This window comes from Ptychodera flava, chromosome 13 (assembly GCF_041260155.1).
Source record: "Ptychodera flava strain L36383 chromosome 13, AS_Pfla_20210202, whole genome shotgun sequence".
Lineage (NCBI taxonomy): Eukaryota > Metazoa > Hemichordata > Enteropneusta > Ptychoderidae > Ptychodera > Ptychodera flava.
This window is the reverse complement of record NC_091940.1, coordinates 25546126-25569925: the sequence shown is the minus strand read 5'-3', so window position 1 is coordinate 25569925 and position 23800 is coordinate 25546126. Positions and strand designations below refer to the sequence as shown.

At 37.9% G+C, this 23800-nt stretch overlaps 2 protein-coding genes across 2 annotated transcripts; one reads left to right on the top strand and one right to left on the bottom strand.

Moving 5' to 3' along the window:
- The first annotated feature begins 333 nt into the window (after positions 1-333).
- LOC139147960 (poly [ADP-ribose] polymerase 2-like) lies at positions 334-16184 on the top strand. The gene is given in 17 exon segments (XM_070719214.1): positions 334-496; positions 1195-1482; positions 5173-5379; positions 5857-6042; positions 6740-6858; positions 8261-8357; positions 8819-8991; positions 9618-9704; positions 10186-10409; positions 11150-11213; positions 11685-11736; positions 11739-11818; positions 12115-12239; positions 12850-12949; positions 13600-13698; positions 14209-14333; positions 15121-16184. Coding segments are annotated over 17 exon segments (2205 nt in total). The 5' UTR covers positions 334-471; the 3' UTR covers positions 15275-16184.
- LOC139147961 (mitochondrial ribosome-associated GTPase 2-like) lies at positions 14961-23710 on the bottom strand. Its single transcript, XM_070719215.1, has 7 exons — positions 23358-23710; positions 21425-21572; positions 20347-20462; positions 19691-19759; positions 18811-18960; positions 18058-18196; positions 14961-17228 (listed from the first exon to the last, which is right to left on the bottom strand). The coding sequence occupies exons 1-7, from the start codon at positions 23526-23528 to the stop codon at positions 16846-16848; spliced, it is 1176 nt and encodes a 391-aa protein (XP_070575316.1). The 5' UTR covers positions 23529-23710; the 3' UTR covers positions 14961-16845.
- Between the last annotated feature and the right edge of the window lie 90 nt (positions 23711-23800).

Here is a 23800-nt window from a genome sequence, read left to right as displayed (position 1 = left end):
TTTCTCGCGCGGGGGCACCGTCAATTGTTAGGGTAAGCGAGAGTACACGGGATTTTGCGAGAGATTTTGAAAAATCGCATTTTTTATCAAAATTATGAATTTTTATCAACATATTACTGTACCACCGTGTTCCTGAATGAGAAGAGAACGTGTGGCCACAAAACAGGGTCTCTTTACGATCATTGCTTGGAGAACGAGGTGAAAAAAAGATCCGGGCGTAAATAGGTCAACCTGAATTCTTTTTACTATATAGTAGTAATAAACGTCACAGTCCCTCAGAGTTCGAATGTTCAACAAATTTACATGACGTTGTACTCAGAAAGCGATGACGAATATTTGGCGGGAATGAATCAGCTGGTGAACAAGTTCATACTTGCTTCTGTCGTACATTATCTCTCTCACTCACGGTGGCTTTAAATAGCCAGAACTGTCAAAGGCTGACATAGCAGTTCTGTACCCTGATCGGTAGCTATGCCTCCAAGACGTAGGAAAGCAGGTGAATGCAAGTTTTTTAACGACAGAATTCCAATGAAATTTGGTGGTTTTGCGATAATTTACCATAAATTAGGGTCACCGTTCACCCAACCTGTTGATATTTACCTGTAAGTTATAATTATGTTGCCCTGGCTATGATAGTGATATTGTGACCAACAAACGTAACGGTATACGAAGACGTTCATAGTGCATAGTGTATATCCATGCCTTCACATATAAGCACACAGGTGTACCGTGCAGAACAACAACACGTCAATCGTCTTCGCCGCGTCATTTGTGCGACCGGCAGGCTGTATATATAGCTCGAGGTTTTGCCTGGGTATTTGGGTCGGACGGCAAAACGTCCGACCCAAATACCCAGGCAAAACCTCGAGCTACTGTACTGCAGCTATATATATACATGCATGTATCACAGTCACTCGTGATCTATTCAGCTCTTGGACTATTCGCCTATAGATGTGTGTACTTATGTACACACGTCTATAGGCGAATAGTCCAAGAGCTGAATAGATCACGAGTGACTGTGCATGTAAGTATATATAATACTCGTGGTATTGAAATTTAGTCGGATATGGACCATATTTTAAAAGAACCAGTTTGACATCCTCGACGTACTCCTTCTCGGCCGTGATATGCTGTATGCAAAGAATTATTTCCTATCAAGAATCAATTGAAAAAAAACCCCGATTTTCTTCCCAGCTGCGGCAAGTTCAAGTACAGCTGCAGCAGCGGCAGCACCGGTTGCCAAGAAACCGAAAACCAGCTTGTCGTTGTCTTGGGAATGGGAAGACGATGGAGAGACTTGGACCGCCTTCAGCGAGGACATGCTGCAGAAGATCAACGACAGTTACGACCAGGATGAAATGAAAGTGGAAATGACTGTCAATAAAGTGAAGTTCAATATCTTGCTTGACAAGATGGTGCAGAAAAACGCAAAAACGGGCTGGGAAAGGCGAATCCGGTGTCTTGTCAAGGATGCAAGTGACTGTAAGTATCAATACCTGTACATGGCACAGTCGCTTGTGGTTAGGTACACAGCAGACAAACACCTGTCACGTCACAGAGGCTGTCACCATGTACTGAACCACAAGTGACTGTGCATGTGGTACTTGGTCTTGGTCCTGTTTCAATTCAATGACTTACTATTAATTTTCACAGTGATGCTATTCGATTCATGTGTTTTGAAGATTGTCACTCAGATTTAAATTCACCGATTTGCTAGTTAAACATAAGAGTATTTGCTTTTAGCATTTTCAGCATAATTTAAGTCTGTGGATTACATTGATCATTAAAAAAATAGCAAAATTAAATTCCAATGAAGAATTGCATGTAATACTTTTTTGGTATGTCCAGTTGCCATGTTTCTGCTGTCAGCTAGTTCCTTTAGGGCCGTTCACATTAGCCAAAAAAGACTAGGCCCTTGTCCTAGCCAGGTTCGTGGCCGACCAAAAAACAGGTGTGAACGGTTCTGGCCGGCCTCTGTCCGGACAATTTCTGTCCTAGTCGAGAGGGGTGGTTTGTGGCCGACCCAAGTCTCTGGCCGAGCAGTAAACAGCGTATGTGAACGCGTTTTGTCCTACTCAGGTCCCAGTTGACGCCCTCTGTAGTTGACATGCAGTGCAGGGCTCGAAAATTCTCGCCGCCCGACGCCCGTGACAAGTGAATTTTGACTCCGGGCAAGTGAAAACAACATTCTCCCAGCCCGACAGACAAGTGAATTTCAATTAGGCCACAGTACGTACGCTCTGCCACTCTCTAGTTCTCTGAGTGTACCGCTTTAGATATGGCCGGCCGATAAAATAGCTCTGTTCTACTTGGTTACAAAATAGCAAAATATTGACGTCTTTGCAGCTCTTATGTTTTTTTCTTCTCATGAAATCATGTCACCATGCCTCCTCAACAGAAAACTACAGCTTACAATAAATGTTGTAAGCTGTTGAAACAATTTACCCTCCTTCCTACAAAGTTACAATGTATTGAAACACTTTACTCTCCTTTCTACAAAGTTACAAATTCCCTTGTACGTGAAGCAAACATTGTTGCTGTTTGATTCTGCAATCGCGGTCCCTCAGTACCTCAGACGGACCGTGCTACAGTACATCATGGAGGAATGATGAATACACTGAGGCTTGGCTTTGCGTCTGTGAGTTCCGCGTACCGGTCGTCCTTTTTAGTCAGTTTTATCTACTTTGCTTGAATCAAAGTTTGGCCTGCAATTACTCAGTTTGATAGTAAAAACCATTATTTCAAAGGAAACTTTCACAAACAGAGTCAGAATACAAGGAAAAAGGAGAAAAATTTGAGGTTTTCTGAAAGGTCAAATCTGGGTCATCTTATGTGATGTCATGAATGAAGACCCTTTAAGTACACAATTATGGTTCAAAAGAAACCACCTAGGGAGGTCCAATAGGTACAATCTTATGATAAAAGGTAATTTCTTGGTGCTTTCCAATTTAATGGCATTTAGCTTGACTGTCAGTTTTAAATTAAATTTTATTAACAGTTATGGCAAAGGGAAATTGTGACCTGTATAAGGTCAAAGGTCGGCTAGACGCTACCAAATGGTCTAGGCTAGGACAGCGTTGAACGTAATGTGAACGCGGACAAAAGATTAGCTTATCTTCTCACATTCTGCCGGATTAGTTCTGGCCGGCCCTGGGCCTAGATGTGAACAGGCTTCTTTATGGATATTTTAGAGAAAATCAGCTGCAAGATTAGCTAAACCAACGATTCAAAATTTTCATGATGCTGCCAACGTACCATTGCCCTCTAAGTTTGACTACACAGAGCAAATAAATTGCTTTTAAACTTGATTGAAATACAGTCAGAAATTTGGAATCACTCTATTTGAATGCCCAAATAACTTTCTCATTTTATGCCTTGAATGCCAGCATCTTCAGTTGAAGCCGAGATATATTTCCACAAATCGTAACTTATTCCTTTCTCCCAAGTTGTGTTTATTTCTATGGTTTGTCTATGGAGCCTGATAGAAAGAGGATTGATTTTAATTGTCCCCACGGACACCGTCCGGGGGACTTGTAGGTTTGGTCATGTCCGTGCGTGCGTGCGTGCGTCCGTCCGTGCGTCCGTGCGTCCGTCCGTTCACGCAGATATCTCTGAGATGCCTGGAGCGATTTCATTCAAACTTGGTACAAGGATTACTTCATATGTCATACAGATGCACGTCAATTTGTTTTGTGATACGATCCAATATGGCCGCCAGGCGGCCATTTTATTACGATTTTTTCATGTACAGAGCCATAACTCAGGCATGTTCCAACCGATTTTATTCAAAGTTGGTACAAGGACATTGACCAATGTCATAGATATGCACGTCAATTTGTTTTGTGATACGATCCAATATGGCCGCCAGGCGGCCATTTTATTAAGATTTTTTCATGTACAGAGCCATAACTCAGGCATGTTTCGACCGATTTTATTCAGAGTTGGTACAAAGACATTGACCAATGTCATAGATATGCACATCAATTTGTTTTGTGATACGATCCAATATGGCCACCAGGCGGCCATTTTATTACGATTTTTTCATGTACAGAGCCATTACTCAGGCATGTTTTGACCGATTTTATTCAGAGTTGGTACAAGGACATTGACCAATGTCATAGATATGCACGTCAATTTGTTTTGTGATACGATCCAATATGGCCGCCAGGCGGCCATTTTATTAAGATTTTTTCATGTACAGAGCTATTACTCAGGCACGTTTCAACCGATTTTATTCAAAGTTGGTACAAGCTTATTGACAAATGTCATAGCTGTGCACGGCAATTTGTTTTGTGATACGATCCAAAATGGCCGTTGTGCGGCCATTTTATTACGATTTTTTCATGTACAGAGCCATAACTCAGGCATATCTCAACTGATTTTATTCAAAGTTGGTACAAGGACATTGACCTATGTCATACATATGCACGTCAATCTGTTTTGTGATACGATCCAATATGGCCGCCAGGCGGCCATTTTATTACGATTTTTTCATGTACAGAGCCATTTCTCAGGCATATCCGCATGTTTCGACCAATTTTATTCAAAGCTGGTACAAGGACATTGACCAATGTCATAGCTATGCACATCAATTTGTTTTGTGATGCGATCCAATATGGCCACTGTGCGACCATTTTGTTACAATTTTTTTCATGTCCTGAACCATAACTCAGACAGGTATCAAGTGAATTCATTCAAAAGTATTTTTTATCACAGACCTAATGAAGAGGACTCTATCCTCTCTGAGGACCTGTAATCAAAATACCCATTAACAAGTGGGGACTGTGTCATCAACGATGACTTGTTTAATTGCAACAAACATGGTAAAATAGACGTAAAGGTTGGACATGCTAGTATGAATTGATGACAGTCGTCATGTCATAGTGCTATTTCTGTTTGCTGAACGATCAAAACCCTCTTTGCTTTGCATTCTTTGGCATTGGTTTGGGTATAGTACTCCCTATCAGAGGATGGTGATTTAAAGACCCTCTAAGTTCAGGATGATGAATTCAATGTTACAGTTTTAGACTCAAGCATAAAGTTGTGAACTTTTATAATAGTGAGGCATTTTAATCTTCGTAGCATTGGGCTTGTGCCTGTTGGATGATTGATCAGAAGTAAACAAATAAAATTGTGAATAATAATTGCCAGAGATATTCTTGCATGCTACAGACTATGTATGGCAGTGGCAGGATGAAAAGAACCGGTGGAATCCGTACACAGCGAATGATACAATAACCATAGAAATGTCATACCAGGCTGGAGAAGAGAGTGTTGGTATTGTCGCATTCCACAGATCATACACCATCGATTTAAAGAAGATGGATCAGTTGAATGATGTTACCAAGGTTACAAGAACTGTTGAAAGAATCAAAGTTGGTGAGTTGGTTTGAATTAATTTAATTCCACTGTTTCAGTTTTGTTGAATTGAAATGTCTTTATATTGCTGAGAACTGGAAGTCGACCCCATCAACAGTAGTACAGTCAGTAACCAGTGGATTTAACAAGTTTGAAAACATCAACTGGATCTGACAGCATGTAAGGTTTCTGGACTAATCCTATGTTTGAATGATATTGTGCACCCAGAAATGAATCCCGATATTTTTTTCTCACCTTTTTATTTCCCCCGTGTAGATTTCTTGTTGATTTTGAATTATCACTCTGCTAATGTTTGTTTGTGTGTGTGGTTTTGTCAGAGTTTATTTTGTCATCGACCATTGTGCCTGGTGATTTGCCGAATAAAAAATAAGAAAAAGTAATTTATAAATAACTTAAATGACATGAATTTAAATATACATCATTGTCAGATAATTATCGTATAATTTGCTGTCATGTGTGCAATCCATTTCTCTCTAGATCACAAACCGGCTAAAGCTAAGGTATCAGAGTCTAATGGCTCAGCGTCCACTAACACAGAGAAAACCAGCGGTAAGAAAAGTCAGAAGACAAAAAAGAAAGTCAAAGAGGAGAAGGTGGATGATGATGATGACGATGACGATGATGGTGATGTAAAACCCTCAACTTCAAAATCAGAAGCTAAAAGTAGGTATATTATTCAGGAGACTTGTTTATTTTAGTTAAATAAGAAAAACTTATGATAGTTACGTTACGATTGGGCACAATTTGCCAAACTGTTGGCCAAAGTTCAGTTATTATAAGATTAAATTGGCTAGCAACATGTCACTGTTTGTGCCCAAATATAAATGTTGCTAGCCAATTTAATTATAAGATTAAATTGGCGAGCAACATGTCACTGTTTGTGCCCAAATATAAATATTACATCAGCTCAAGCTCATTTTATGTATCCAGGGGTTTAATTACAGGGCTTGTTTTGCATGTGGTTGGATGATTAACCAAATTTCTTTCAAAATGAATAATGTTATTGATGAATATTTGGAATAATAGCAACAACATTTAAATGGTAAATACGAAAGTCAATTTTTTTATCCCTGTCCATGTACTTTATTTTGACAACCTGGCTCTGTGAGATTCCGTATCTAGGACAGTCAACCCCGGGACTTACCCACAGGACGCTTACCCAAACCCTATCTCTAAAACTAGTACCAGTTGATTGGTTGGAAATGTCTAGGTTGAAAATGTCCAGGGGAAGCCATCCTGATACTGAGATTCAAATCATGAATAGAACTTTAATAAACTGTTTTCAGTTTGGATTGTTATGAAGTTCACTGTCCTAACAGCTAACATAGATAAACGTTTACTGTGATGTCATGATTGACAGATATCAAGACAGTGGTGATGAAAGGCAAAGCACCAGTGGATCCAGAATGCCACGCTAAAGTTGGAAAGGCAGAAGTCTTCTGGGAAGGCAATGATATCTACGATGTAATGCTGAATCAGGTAAGTTTGCAGTCGCTAGTCGCCTGTCAGAAAGGAGAACTGTAATTTCATACACGTTCTAGCCACTTTTTTTGCCATCGCATGCCTCAAGGACAGATTTTAGACTTTCAAATTTTTGCAGTATTTTGCTATCCTGCTGCTTGTGTGTACGCATTTTGAAACCCTGTTGAGTAAATGAAGTTTTCACTGTTGTGTTTTTGTGAAAATCAGAGAAATTTACTTTTTCCCTGTCAAGTCAGTGAAAAGAATAATGGCCATATTTGAATTTGAAGTATCAGTAATTGTAGGCTCTTTGTTTTTCTAATACCAGAATTGCATGGTGCCCCTAACTTTATTCTTGATTTTGAAAAAAGAATGGTGTAAAGATTTCTTCAGGAAAGTTTGCACAAATGTCTAATTCTGTGAGTTTCAAAATGTGTACAACCATACAGAGGGCAGAAAGAGAAATAATTGTCACATTGATAACCTAACTCTGTCTCATAACACAGTGGCTTATTGATTATCAAGCATGAAGTGAGTTCTGGCTCATAATTGGTGTATCTCAGGCTTTTCATCAGAAGCCGGCAGCCGGAGAAATTGCACAGCTGGCGAGATCATTTCTCTGGCTGTAAAATCTCAAAGTTGCAAACATTCAATTTTCCTCAAATTTCATATTAAAGTTACATTGAGAGATAGAGTTCTGTGCTGTTCTCCATGAAGTGGAGTAGAATTAATGGATGTTTTTGGTGATTTTAATGATTGATTTTTAGCTTTAATTTTGCCATTCCTGCAAATTATTTGATCTGCAATCTCCGGCACACTGAGAGCTGTTTTTACCCTGTACAAATGTATTGTCATTGTTGGATTATTGAATATTGTGACTCAAACACTGATTTGCAAAAAAATGTAATAAAAATACCAGTGTTCAATGTCACTTTCAAACAGTCTTACCTAGTGCAAAACAAATTGACACGTCTTTCAGATTGCACTTTTGCTCACATCACAACGTCTCAAAATTTTTGATGCCGCAGGGGGGACACCCCTCTCATGTTCTCCCCATCGGCCTCTCACATTCTTCCCGTGGACTTTCAAATTCTCCCCTGTCAGGTATCATAGTAAAAACCTGTATCTGCATCATACTTATCATAAACATAGAGGAGATTCTTTGTTCAGAAACTCCTGATAGCATCTTGTGAAATATGACATTAACAGTAAACTTGTCCAATAATCATTTCCATTCAAGGTAATACATTACCAGGTTCGTGGGATGTTTGTGATTACCATAACAAAGTTAAGTAGGACCATCCTGAACCACTAATAGTTAGTGGTAGAATGAAAGAATGCTTGCTCTGAAAGAATTCATAATCTTTGATTTGTTACTGTGAGAGATGACTTTAAAATAGAGTCATGTTTTCTATTGCAGACCAATCTTATGAACAACAACAACAAATATTACCTTATTCAGCTGTTGAAGGATGAGGGGAAAAATGTGTTCAGTGTTTGGCAGAGGTGGGGACGAGGTAAGTGTTCCACAAAAAAGAATGGTTAGGCGTACCTAATGTTTTTTGTTTACAGAAATTTGAACAAAAAGTACAAATTTATTACAAGACTTTGTTTGAATGTTATCTTGTGTGAGTAGTAGGTGGAAATGCACTCATTGAATCAAAAGTGCTTATTAATCCCCACGGACAATGTCCAGAGGGATTTATGGTCATGTCTGTCCGTCTGTCCATTCATGCAGATATCTCAGAGACGCCTGGAGTGATTTCTTTTCAAACTTAAAACTTTCAAACTTGGTACAAGGATTACTTCCTATGTCATACATATGCACGTAGATTTGTTTTGTGACACAATCCAATATGTCCATTTCCGCTGATGGTTTTCAAATTCATAATCAAGTGGGGACTATGTCATTTACTATGACTTGTCTATTTAGTGAAAAATAATTTCACTTGATGATAAAGCTGTATTTCTATTGCAGTTGGGAAGGCAGGACAGAGTAATCTAGTTGCATGCGGCCCTGACCTTGACGAAGCTAAAAAAGTATTTATGAAGAAATTTCGTGACAAGACGCTCAACGACTGGGCCAACAGACACTCTTTTACAAAAGTCCAGGGCAAATATGATATAGTTGAAATGGACTACAGTGCCAAGGTGCGTTTCCTATGTATCTCTGTGTAGATTTCATTGTATCTTCAGCTTCGTGTATTTTAGTCTATAGAAGATTGCTGCTTGCATTGTAATGAGCATCGACTTTGACATTGAAGGGACTGTGGCTCAGTCTTGGTAATATTGTGCTGTGTACTTTCTGTTAAGACGACTGTGCTTTCCCAGCAGGCTACGTGAACTGTGTATGTCTTGTAGACCTCGTTTACCATGCAGTCTCATCCATTAAAAGTGGCAATGTCTTGACATACCATTGATAAGAAGTAGAATTAGAGACACTTTGTGCAAGCTTTGCAGTTTAAGTAATCAGAAGCTGAAACATTTTGTTTCCCTGATTGATTGAAAATGGGGTAACTGTGTGGTTCCATGTATTGAAAGTTTAAGTTTTTCCTCTGTTAATGATTTGAAATTTAGATACTGTGCAGTCTTAATCATTGAGAGATAGACCTTGCCGCTTCATTGATTCAAAGTGAAGACAGTTAGTGATGTCACTTGTTGGAAATTGACATACTGTCAATGACTGGAAGTAGGGATAGTTTAGCAGTGTCATTGATTGAAAGTTGAGGATACATGTACATTTCAGTATAATTGATCAAAAGCTGTGTGTCTCGCAGGACGATGTAACTGAAACAGACTCCAAGTCAAAAGCCAAGAAGAAAGAGACTACGATTCCGGACTCCAAGCTGGATAAACGACTCCAGGTAATTTATCACTGAATGCCGTGCCAGTTTTCTTTCCTTCATGGGTCAGAAATCGTCTTGTGACCATGTTGGAAGCTTCACCTATACAATCTGCTTTCACTTTGTCTGAAGAGGTCAGGCACTGTGTGTGTAAATGAATGAGGACTAGCAAAAACCTCACTCTTGGATTTTGTGTCTGCTGCTATAGTTGAAGCAATGTACTTCACAGTTGATGGCTCTTCTCAGTCAGTATATCATGACATAATATTTAATTGAATTGACCGTTTGACACAATCTACTACAACAATATTCAGTAAATCTGAATTGTGTAATTTTCAACTGATATAAAACTATCAAGTAGTTCAATGAATTAACCCAGATCTTTGCTCATTTACCTTTGGAAATACCTAAGAATTCATTTTCATGGGATGATCGCAAGACTCGGCAGTGATTTATAAGTCTTTTTTGTTGAGATATTAAAAGAGAAATCTTTCCATTTCAGGCTCTTGTTGAAATGATTTGCAATGTCAAAGCCATGGAAGATACCGTGATCGAGATGAAATATGACGCAAAAAAAGCCCCGCTCGGCAAACTGACTGACGATCAAATAAAAGCAGGTCTTGGTGCCTTGAAAGAAATTGAACACTGCATCAAGAACAACATCATTGGAAACAGACTCATCCAGGCGTGTGATGCATATTATACCAGGATACCACATGACTTTGGGTAAGTTAGTGTCATCTATGTGGATTGCATTATGCTGTGCAGTGTACAGCGTGATTGGCATGGCGTGTCATAGTACATACCCAGGTGCATGTTCATTGAACTTGACTGTGGTCTTAGCTTCGGAAATGACAGTTGAATCTCTGTAAGTCCAGTTGTAAGGATATTTGACAGGATATAATGCACTGAACTTGTACAACTTCCCCATGTTTCTGTTTACCTCCTGCACGGAAAAGAGACTCAAATGGTACATGGCTTGTCACAATGTGCTTCAGACAATTTCTGTCATCAACTGTGGAGAAAATAGATTTAGCTTTGTTAAGTTGCCAAAACAAGCAAACCTTCCGAATCCGTTATTTGATTCTTTGCAGATTTCAATAAACCTATATTATATTATGTGCAGTTGGTTTGCTATGGGTTTATGAATATAAATATTGGTTTGAGAAACAGAGTACCTTGCCTCTGACTTTTCAGTCGATTGCATTGTTATATCATAGGGAATATCACTAATATTTAACAAAAACTATTGTTGTGATCTGTGTCCAGTTGTAATGTTTTTTCACAGCTGAACTTTTAGTATTTTGTTTGCAAGTGTCAGGCAGGTTTATTTTGTTGTTTCTTCAAAACCATTGATGCGCACTGACTTGTGGGACTGTGTTTGCCAAGTGATGCTACTGTTTGTACATCTTTAGACAAAAACTGAACTAACTAAAAGAATTCTACCATTTGACTGAATTTTTCAGAATGAAGCGGCCCCCTGTGATACGCAGTGAAGATGATTTACAGAGAGAAATTGACCTTCTGGAAGTAAGTTGGCATGTTGTTTCCTCCTTTGATCTGAAAAGACATTAAAATAATAATTTTTAACAGTAATGAACTGCATGTAGCCAATTATAATATTATAAATGTGCCTAACTTTTCCTTGTAAGGACATGGAGTTCTTCAAATTTTGGACAGTGTTGTGAAATCTAGTGAGGTATTTTTTGTACAATAAAACAAAGGGTTGTACAGTTTGAATTTTGCACAATCAAATGTACGTAGAAGACTATGAACAGTGTATAAACTTAATATAAAGTAAAGTAGTTTGAGGGCTGGCATGGAAATGGCTTGTTAAAAGTGGCACAATGGATCAAAGTTCCTTTTACAGTATTTCAGCATCAAGATTTTACTGAGGTTTTCCTGAAAATGTGTATTTCCAAGTAGGCATATTTCACACATGATAACATGATGCATTTTAGCACACAATGACTAAACCTGGACTGTGTTGTTCACTGACAGGCACTGGGTGACATCCAAATAGCTATGAACATCATCAAATCGAAACCGGAGAAATTGCTAATCCTATTGACAGACATTACAGTGCAATGAAATGTCAACTCAACCCATTAGAAAAAACAGATCCAGAGTTTAAGGTAAAAGGTGTTTCTTCTTGTGTGACATTTTCATTTCAGTGTGTATTTGTATGCATGTCCTTATCTTTCCAAATATCCTGCATTATGTAGACTTCTACGTTAGGTCATGTGATGAAACTTATCCTGACAAACTATCTTGTGACCAGTGTCAGAGTGTAGATTTTTGAGCTGCTCAGACAACAAGTATTGTGCTATCAATCTTTCATTCCAGTTTTTTGATCCATTTTTCCTTATCGATATTTACATATTATTTACTCAAGAGAAATGACAAGTTTGGATTTCTGCATTGTTTACAGCTGGTGTGCGACTATGTCAAGAACACTCACGCAATCACACACAATCAATACAAAATGGAAGTCCTGGATGTCTTTGCCGTGGACAAGGACAAGGAGCAAGAACTTTTTAAAGATTATGGAAACAGGTATTCTCTTTATTTCATGGGAGAAATAGACTTTGTAATGTACATGATATGGTTATTTTATAATGGGATTCGAAGTGACACCCCATGGTACCCATTTACCTACACGATACCCATTTACGTCTGTGGTACCCATTCACCCACAATTGTATCCATCCTACACAGTACTCAGTCACCTAAATTGGTACCCAGTCACCTTACATGTTAATCATTCATCTACACTACCGGTATATTCAATCACCTATATGGTACCCAGTCACCTTCACTGTACCCAGTCACCTACACGGTACCCATTCACCTACATGGTACCCATTTACCTACATGGTACCTAGTCACCTACACGGTACCCAATCACCTACACAATAACCGTTCACCTACATGTTACCCAATCGCCTTGCAAAGAAATCTGCATCCCAAACAGCAACAAACTGACCGGGTGCAGTCATCGTCACATCAATCTAAGTACTTGATGTAGAATTTCATTTGTTGTAGTTCTATATTTGGCTGGAAATTTGGTCCTTGTTCTCCACCCATTTGTCTTCATTCAGATTTTGGCAAAAATTTTGGCACAGCTGAAAACCCCATGTATTTTGTTTGTATTTTATTTATTTAGAATGTTGTTATGGCATGGATCACGTCTGACGAATTACATGGGAATTCTTAGTAAAGGCCTGCGAATTGCTCCACCTGAAGCTCCAGTGACTGGTTACATGGTAAGTATATTGAAAGTGCGCCCCCTATGTTGGAAATACCATGTATTATTTTTACCTGATACACAGAAGATGCATCATACATCATGGCTGGTAAGCTGTGGTTTTCCTATTACCTTCCTTTTCACATAGGATGATTGCTTTACCTGTATTCGTAATTTTTGGTACTCTTAATCTTGAACTCACTGTGCTGTGCAGTGGAACAAAAAGAAAATGCAATGGCTATTCACCTTTTCCATGAAAAAGCATCACATTTTGCTTCAACAGGCTGAGCCAATATTGTGTTTGACTAGAGGTTAATTCTGTGTATGTAATGTGATATTGAAATGACACAGTCAGTATCAAGTTGTGTAGATGTTGGCACTCAGAGCAGATAAATCACTCATTTTGACAGGTGGATATTACTTTTCACTGTGTCATGTTACAGCAGGTCATTGTACCATCTGCATTTCTTAGTCTCCTATATTTGATAATCAAACCATACCATGCTGCAGAAAAAGAGAATTATTTTGCACCATCTGTTGGCAGCCAAACTTTCCAGTCCATTCCACTTGTCGGGCTCCAAGCAAACTGATTGGAGTGTAGCTGGAACTCACAAGGTAATGCTCGGTGTTGCATTATAAGCTGACACGATGTATTTATTTTGCCTTCAGTTTGGGAAAGGTGTGTACTTCGCTGACATGTCATCAAAATCAGCCAACTATTGCTTTGCAACCAAGTCTAAAGATGTCGGACTTTGCCTTCTCAGTGAGGTAAGTCAGATTATTGTAATGGCAGTTTCACTGTACATGGTGTTTGAGAATATGAGTAGGTATATAGCGATGAAAATTATACCATTTTCTTCAAATGTTTGGCCATTTTTGGTGAATATGTAGCCAATCTTCAGTGGCAGTCAGGAATTCTGCTGATGAAACCGAGGAGATATATTCAACTGATTTATATATATATAGCTCATCCTGTATGTGTAAAAGTTGTCCTGATTGGAAAATTGACAAAGTGATGAAACTTGCATTCAGACAGTTTGGATGTAAATGATTTTGAGTACCATGTATGTTGTTATACTGTGGGCCAGTACTTTAAAACATAGGGAAAATGCAGTTTTGTTCAACAGACAACATTATTTTAAAAGACTGACCTGACTTGGTCAAATTGATCTACTAAAATTTTTTGTGTTAAGGAAATTCCGCACAAGTAGGACATGAGTTTTATTGTCATAAGATAACACTTGTCATGCCCATGTTGTCTGTACATGAATTTTACAGGTATCACTTGGTACAGCAAATGAACTACTCAATGCTGATTACAAGGCTGACAAGCTGCCTGCAGGGAAGCACAGTGTCAAGGGATTGGGACGGATTGCACCAGATCCTTCCAAAAATCACACTACGTGAGTATGAATGGTATCCACAAAAGATAGCACTCTTCAAATAAGAACAAATTAACCCTTTGAGCGCCAAAGTCTATTTTTGTCCCCTTTATATAATAAACCCCAGTCAATTTTTCTCAGATTTTTGCCAAAATTTTTAGAAAAAACTGTAGCCAATGAAATGTCATGTCCATTTGGTCCAAAATTATAAAAATATTACAGAAAAATTCATAAAAATTGGTAAAATTTTGCACTAAAATTTGGGCGGGAAAAAATTACAGCGCTCAAAGGGTTAATACTTGTTGACATGATGAGCACATGACATGGAGCAATGCTTGTGTCAAGGATGATTTGCTGGTGGAAGGACCAGCTTTCCTCAGCCATGGATACAAAATGTATGACACCACATCATGATGTCACCAGAATTCCCTATGAATGCAGCAACATTCTTAAACTCTAGAGGGAAACACCTGTGACTATTCTCATGAGTAATTTCTCGTTTTGAAATATGAGGTAACTGAAGCAATAAATGCAGGACAGCCAAAAGAGTTGTTTATGCAATTGTGCAATGGGGCAGGTCACTGAATGGCTGCTAGACCAAGTGTTAGCTACATTGGGAAAAATAAGTTTTCCAATTTTTACAAAAACAAAAGAGCAAAAATATAATTTATTTTCTCAACAGGCTACAAATTGGCTCCACACAAGCAATCCTAAAAAGTATTGTAAAAGTTTTGGTTCAAAAAGTGTTCCAAGGTGCATTCAAGCAAGTTATTAGAAATTTTTTTCTTTCATTGTTGATATTCCACAGGTCTGATGGTACAGTGGTTCCGCTTGGCAAAGGCATCAACACTGGAGTTACCAACCCACAGGGCTACACCCTGAATTACAATGAGTATATTGTATACAACACAAATCAGATTAAAATGCGATATCTTGTGAAAATCAAATTTCACTTCAAGTAGAAGGTTCCTGAAAGCAGTCTAGACTCACAGATTTACATTTTAGTATGTTTTCTTTCTTCAGTGTGTTTTATGGTTTGTCCAGCTCTTTACATTCAGAATCTATTCAGATTTTACCGATGATTTTGATTATGGACAAAACTTGTCATTGGGAACAGGGTAATATTACCAAAGTTGAGTTGAGGTTCTGTATTAAAAACCCTTTGAGTGCCAAAGTCAATTTTTCTCACCTTTATAAAATGTACCCCAGTCAAATTTTTTCAGATTTTTGCCAAAATTTTGATAAAAAACTGTAGCCAATGAAAAATGATGTCCATTGGGCCCAAAATTATCCAAAAAAAATACAGAAAAGTTCATAAAACCTAGTTAAATGTTGCAGTAAAATTTGGTTTGGAAAAATAACAGCACTCAAAGGGTTAAAATGTTGGATTTTTACCAAACTGGTTGTTTGGTATCAAACTGCTGTTGTTGTGTTGTATGTAATCAGAGTAACGTAATATCAGTCACAGAGAACCATTTTGATCTTGTTACCGTCCTCAAATTACTTATCAAAAGTGTTGAGTAATAATTTCAGTGTTTTATTCAGTAGCATTAAGTTATCAATCAGGCTTTTAATGTTAATCGTACGAGTTCCAAGAAATACTCAAGACTATGTGATGTCTTTTAAAACTCATCATATTACTTCATCTCAGAAAGAAAAAAGACCTTTTCATGTGATTTTTCCCATTATGTTTTGCTTCATGATCAGCTTATAGATATTTGAAATATCATAAACAAATTGTAGTTTTATATAATCAATTAAGAACTGCCTTTGATACTCAGTACTTGCCAGATATACCAGTATTCAACTATGTGTTAGTTTATTGTACATGCAGCTTTCAACTTTTTATAATAAAACTTGGAGATGCTTCAACAGTTGTCAACCATGACTTTTTGTTTTTTACTCATACCTACATGATCATTCACTGTAGATTGACAATATAAAACACTTTCAGTAACTCCTATGATGTGTCCCCATTAGAACAGTTTTCTCAATAACCATTTCTGTCAATAATATCACCTTGACCGTTCACTAACGACCATTCTCAGCCTATGGCCACTCCATGATGACCATTTTGAGACTGAAAACACACTTCTCAATGGCCAGTCTGAGACTAAGGTAACCCTAAATACAGATGGATCATTTACCCTTTTACCACCATGATTTGGCCCAAAGCCCATTGTTTTCAATAGTGATTGGGGACCATTTCACAGAGAATGGGGATGAACAGGTTGAATGTACTATACACATGTAGCCATAAAAATTTACATCCAAAGTGGTGAGATTAATGTACTTTGATAATTTTAAGTTTTTCTGCATCTTTCAAATATTTCAATGTTGAATTACAGCATTCAAGTACTATGATTCATGATCGGTTACACTTGATCATGAGATATTTTGAAGGCTTTCTTAGACATACGCAGGAGTCTGCCTGCCTTGCCTTTGGCCAAGACCAAATATCGAAAGTGGTCAGGATAATTAAAATGTTCAGGAATTATAATGACAATCATAACTATGATAGAAAAATTAGATTTCAGCTTTCCACATCTTCCACTGTATTGGCAACATTTGCATCGTACAGTTCCCTCAGTTGCTCTTTTAACTCTGCGATATTAGTTCCACACTGAGCTGATATTGGCATTACTGGCAGCATTACATGCTCCACGAGTCTTTTCAAATTCTCCGCAGCTTCCGGCAGATCAATCTTGTTCCCGAGGACTGTGTGGGGTCTTTCTGACAGACCCTCCTGGTACTGTTCAAGTTCAAATTTCAAATCAGAGAGTTGAGTCCAGGGTTCCCCCACCGACAAGTCTATCACATAAAGCAGACACTGGCAGCGTTCTATGTGCCTCAGGAATGAATGGCCAAGTCCACGGTTAAGATGCGCGCCACGTATGAGACCAGGAATGTCAGCCACTGGAAAGTAAAAAGATATTGAAGAGACTCCGGATAATTACAGTTGCATGGTACTCAAATTGAAAGATCCATCACTTAAGGGCGCTGTCTATGCCTCACCCCCTTACTGGGGGTACAGAGTGCCCTCGAGCGACGGATCTTTCAATCTACATGGTACTGAGTGAAATTGAAAAGCTATTGTCATCTCTCTCTCATCACTGAAAATTATTTCTTGAGTAAATATCCCAAGCGTTCCATATGTTTATGTTGTATCTATGTTTTTCCGTACAGATGCTCTCTGTCTTTGGTTTTGATATATAACAGGATTTCAAAAAAAATTAGAGCTTAACTGGTGACTTTACAAACGACGCATTCACATATTTGGCACATCTCACATTGCACAAGTTACATAATTAGGATGAAGAGTGAGCTACCAAAATCTCCATTTGTTTTTATGTAGATTACGTTGGGCTATTTTAATGTCATGAACTAACTAATAGGTTGACATGACTTATGTGAGTGGGAAATTATCACTATGAACTCAAATCCTGCTGAAGACATAATTTGTAAATTATACTCTGATGGCATAATTTTCAGTATACACCACACATTACATCACAGATATATTTTTATAATACATAGGCAATGAACTTGCATGATTCAGTCACCGTAACAAATTCTCTTACTCTGATGAAAGCAAAACAATTAAACATTTTGAAATGATAGGGAGTGAGGATTGTCATGAACACAATTCACGTCATTTGTGACTTTCATTGCAAGATGTGTGGTACAACAGATGAAATATGCACAGAGGTCCGTCTTAAATGTCTTGCGACAATTCTTTACCCACCTGCTATTTGTTCCAAATCATCATATTCCACAATACCAACATGCGGATTGAGTGTTGTAAACGGATATGCAGCCACTGCAGGTTTTGCTCGTGACAACGCTCTCAGTAGAGAAGATTTTCCAGCGTTTGGAAAGCCAATCTGACAGAGATTACAAAACAAATCTGAAGTCTTTCAGGCTATTGGTGAACCAATGAACTAAAATGAAAATGAAGTATTAAAACAATCCATTCACCAAGACAATGAACCATTCAATTTTATTTTCAACCTGTGAATCAATCAAGACCCTAAATAAGTATGGATGAAATTTCTCTCTTCTGTAAACATACTCTGCTGATAGACAGTTTGCTATTTCAGTTGCAGGGTTAACTTTGGAATACCTTAGTAGCAATGAACACAAAATTTCAGATATCAACACAAATGTTTAAGATGTTCTTTAAAAGATATTCTTTAGCTTGACTAATATCACATATACCTGCTTTCTCCCTGAGTTCATCATCCAAATAATTCAAATTGGCCCTTCATTTGATTTGCACATGTCACCTTGGTTGGAGCTCAAGTAATAGTGAAGAGCTCTATTTTGGTCTCAAATATTGCTACCTGAATCAATAGTATTTTATAGGTAATTTCTCCTGTGTAGATGTTACTTTACATGGTCATCACTAAAAACATTAATTAATTAATAAACCAACCTATTTTACTCTGATATGAGCTGTGTTTACAATCCAATTTTAAAAGTCAGTCGTTGAACTCACCAGTCCTGTGTGGGCCATGATTCGAAGTTCAACATCCAATGATCTTTGTTGTCCAGGTGACCCCTTTGTGGCATGCATTGGTGACTTGTTCTCATTGGATACAAAGAAAGAGTTGCCTTTGCCGCTGGTTCCTCCATGTGCTGCTATGAACTATGGGTAAATACCACACATATACATGCAATGGCATGTTATATGGTTATCAGCATAATACATCAGTAAATACCAAGGTATAGGTAGCATGGGAGGTGGGGGACGGAGGCGGGGGAAGAGGTGGTGGTGGTGATGATGGTTGGGGGCGGGGGGTGGCTGATGAGCCAAGCAGGTCATTGCTTCATCCGGCTATTTATGGTCGCTTCACTTTATTTATGGTCTCCCTCTATAAAACGGAATGACCATGAGCTATTTTAAATTATGATGTACTTGGTTATTACCAATTTGCATATATCTGCATATGGTAAAAGAGGCTTGTCAGTAATGTTCCCAACGGGAACACTAGTTAGCTATAGACAGCTTTAGTGGTACACTTCTTTCATTTGGCCATCAAATGAAAATCAGTTATTGACTACTGCTTTCCATACAGCTGACCACTACTGTTCAATATTTTTAATGAAGATTTTTTAAGGTCTTTCTTTTGTTGTAATGTGGTATATCTAAAGAGCAACTGATCTCACATTACAGACATCTTGAGAATGTTGCTGCTTCCTGATGTGAATTATGCAGATGTGAATGACACAAATGTACCTTGGCAAGTTCAGCATTCTGGCAGGATTAGTGAGCTTCCCTGTGGTAGAACTGTCAATATGGTCAACAGGTCGGAATAAGTTTTATACGAAATGATTTTCTTCCTAACCAGAATTTTCAACTCAAGTGTCTCATTTACCTGATCACCTTCAGTTTTCAAATCAGTCAGAACAACGCCGTCCTCTTTCACCATGGTTCCAACAGGAACCTAAACAATGAGAAGGATAACATAAATGACACAAATTGTAAAGTAGATACAAAATATTCAATTCCTGTTCATGTGTAGTGATTGACTACTTCATCATCAAATTAATAAATAGTAGCAAATCAATGTCTGTTGCAATACTTATTGTCTTTACTATGTTAAAGATTTACAAAATGCTATTTCTAGGCTGAACATGACAACATTTTGCAAGTATACAGAACAATTACCAAGAAAACATTGAACATTGAACAGAAATTGTAAAAATACATTCCCACTGCACATAAAAATGTCAATTAATGTACAAAACAGATAACTGTACGTAACAGTCTGAAAGCTTTGATTCAACTTGGACCTGAAAATCTAACATATAAGGCACCATATCAAAGAAATTTAACTGTCTGTTTTTAACTTTTCTTCACGTAATATAATTTGTTCTATTTTATGCACAACCATGCATTATTTTCAGTTTCCAGCAAATAAGCAAACATATAATCTCAGACGTTCCCTTCTGACACATTAATTTTGTTTCAGGCGTAATAATGTGCCATTGTGTTAACACTAAACGCCACAATTACCAAGTACACGCTTACTTTGACAATGGTAGGTTTGGCATTCTTGCCGTCGCAATTTTGTTTGCCGCCTTTACCACCGTCATCACCCATGTACCGATGTCTTACGGACTCCAATGAAATTATCTTCTTTTCAGCTGTAAGGAAAATCAGCATTATGATGAACTTAAACCATCACACAAACATCACTGCATTAAAGGACTGGATTCTTATTCAGTGAAATAACATAAGTTAAAGAGTCAATGGGACGTTCTACTTTTCACGGTGCCCTTGCGGAGAGGCTGTGTATACTTTTCCACAGGTCATATATCACTTTTGCAACCGTACCAGATATACAGCAAAACATTGAGGCAAGATCCTAACTTTTGATCGAGAGAATGGTAGTACATCGTACATGCTTTTTTTCCAGAGAGCACAGTCTTTTTGTAATGACTAGAGTCAAATGAATTTACATTATGATTTATATATCAAAGAATCTTGTGAGAGGTTATACACACCCAAGGTATTAATTTACATATATTAAACCATCTTTACATATTAAACTGAAATCAAACTTGGGATACGACTTCAGACACTCTTTGTGAGTATTAATACAGTCTGATGAGTTTAAGTATGGTAACAAAGTTTGTACCTATTTACTAAAATACTATTCCTGGTGGTGAATAAAACATTACAAGGCTGCATGGAATACACGTTCCTTATCACTGGCTGTTTCAAGGCATCCCAAGCACTGAGTGCCAAATTTGCAAATGCCTCTGCTTTTTATTATTGAACAGTGGCAAGGGACCCACTAAATGATTGTTAGGATTTGTCTTGCATTTTGAATGTTCCATACATAATCCATCCTTGCATTTGAAATTGAGAGAAAAATTGTTCTGATCAGAAGATAGCCACAACACAACCAATTAAGCACCCAAGTTGTGAATGTGAGATGTATATATGGTAGTAAGTTTGTTATCAAAATACTGAAAGGTATGCACTCTGACAGTTGTGTCACACGTTGCCCTGTACTATACGTCAGGCAACATGCTTTGCAATTGTCTTGTGTTTACCTTAAAATTTGTTCCCAGTAGCATCACAGAATTCCATTTCTCCTCACCTTTAAAAATGACATGACCTCCGTGTCCACCGTTGCCTCCATCTGGGTATCCAAAGTGGCTTCTTGAGGAACGCAGCATTGACGCACAGCCATCTCCACCTGTGCCGCCAGTTACAGTAACACGTCTCCAGTCTATGAAATGTCTACTCTGGTATTAAAAATGAAGGAGTATCTTGTTATCTTCAACAAAAAAAATTGCGGTGTTCAACAATAACAGCTACAACTGCAATCTGATTAATATCCGATGTAGAGATAGGTTGGTCTTTTATGCTATCGTATTACTTTTTTCTGTGAGGGGAGAACCGTAGAAAAAAAGTAATACGACAGTGTACAACAATTTACCCACTATTCAGTTTGATTTCAGTGATTTGTACCAACAAACGTTAGTTTTCTTATAACTTTTTTAGCTCTGCATAAAAGCGATAATGTGAAGTCTCAAGATAATTGATTAATTATATTCATTAAAAGTATGTTCCGATATTTCAGTATAAATTTCAAAGAAACTGTTAAATGACCATAAAGTCACATTCTGCATTCTGTGTGTACTACAAATGCCATACTTTTGGGAAGCAACTTATGAGAAAATGAAGGGGTCATTCTCTGAAAAAGTCAGCATGTAAATTTCTTTAATCTTTTGTATTTGGAAAAAATCAATATCCATTTGTTTCATAAAACAGGTGCAACTGGTCTCCCTATTTTCCATCATATTATTCTGTACAGCTGAGGACATAATCAGTGGAAAGTTGTACAAAAATGCTACCTCCTCTCTCAATGAAGCATACTTTTCAAAATCATTTAAAATGGGAAGTGAGAAGAAAGTATGTGTCATCCAACCCCACCCCTAAAATCAAATGGTTCTCCCCAAGGGTTCCTGTAGAGTGTTCACCCAACATCCCTGACATGTTGGCTGTTGTTGCTGTGATGTGATGCAAGCTCCCATGTGTGTAGCTTCTGACAGGTTTTTCAATATTATTGTTCAGTTTTGTATAGATTGCTGTTTCTTGATGAATTCATGCTCTGCATCAGAGTTACTCTACTGTGTTTGCATTTTTTTCAACAAACCATGGTACAGCTATTCAAGCATGGTCAAACACCAATACTGTGATCTGATTGGTCGAGACATGAAAATAACTGTGCTATATGCACAATACAGCACATGTGCAGTTAGAACAGGCTGGGCACGAGCTTTCAGCTAAGGAAAAATTCCCTTTGTGTATTTCATGCCAGAATTTCAATTCAATATTATGATGTAATAGCAAGAAACCACCTCAGCATCAGGAATACCACTAAATTTTGACCTTTCCTATCACTTCACATGTGCACTTGCTATCGCTCGTGCACATATGTTGTGAACTGGTCAAAATCTCGTGGTATACTGTCACTGGGTGTGGTATATTGCTTAAATATATGTTGTTAGCCAGTTGTTATTGTTGACCACTTGTTATTGTTGACAACTGAATTCAACTTCAGACATGATAATTTTAATTGTTTTCAATATTACTTGTAAACAACTTGCAACAGGCTTTGTTGATTAGCAGAATGCAGGATATGTCCACATGTTGTAAGCTGAGGACGAATACTTTGTTGTTCAGGTAATATCGAGAGGAATAAAATAATTGAGTAAAATATACCAAACTTCATGCGGGTAAAATAGAGAGAGCTAAGTTACTGGGGCTGTCATGTAACGAGCTGGAGAACCTATTATTATTGTTACTGTTTCGCCACAGAATGAAAACACTGTCAATTTGATCTCCATCACAGACAGTAGCGGGGCCAGGAAGGGACTACTTTATCAGTTACTTCTGATCGTAAATGAATCTATTGTTTATTACACACACTATAAACGAATGTATGTACCTTTGGATTACCGGACCCGCACTTAACACCTCTTTCCCACCTCTGCAGTTATGTTTACATTACGGAGTTTACATACCAGCTGCTTCTCGGTCAGTTTCCTTTTCGTCTTCTTTCGCTTCGTCGAGTATTTCCTGACAAGTGTGCAACTGGCTGTCACATTTACACAGTCGAACCAACGACTTGCAATGTCTTTTGGGTGGAAACATCGCCTCAAAACGAGATATTTTGTCAGTTGTGAACTCATCATCAGAATAAATGAAGAACGACAGCGAGTTGTATTTTATGTTCGTGAACTACTAAAATGTATAGGAAAAATATTACTTGTCTGAATAAAAGCCACTTCTGACCGTTGACGTCAACCTTGTTGCATACTCTATAAAATTTGGCACCTCACCCTGCACGCTCATCTAGCAGAAGACGCGTGGTTGTAATTTACGGGTCAAAGGTTACCAGCAACTTCCCTTGCGGCGGGAGAATTTTAGGGCAAATTTTTGTATTGTGCGAAAAGAAATGTACTGA

What these genes read in the sequence shown, in the direction of transcription:
- LOC139147961 (XM_070719215.1), bottom strand. Translation starts at nt 23,528, where the DNA reads ATGATGAGTTCACAACTGACAAAATATCTCGTTTTGAGGCGATGTTTC. An exon ending in CCAAACCTACCATTGTCAAA is followed by an intron (nt 19,760 to 20,346) that starts GTAAGCGTGTAC and finishes CTCATTGTTTAG; the next exon opens with GTTCCTGTTGGAACCATGGT. An exon ending in TGAAAACTGAAGGTGATCAG is followed by an intron (nt 18,961 to 19,690) that starts GTAAATGAGACA and finishes ATTTACCCATAG; the next exon opens with TTCATAGCAGCACATGGAGG.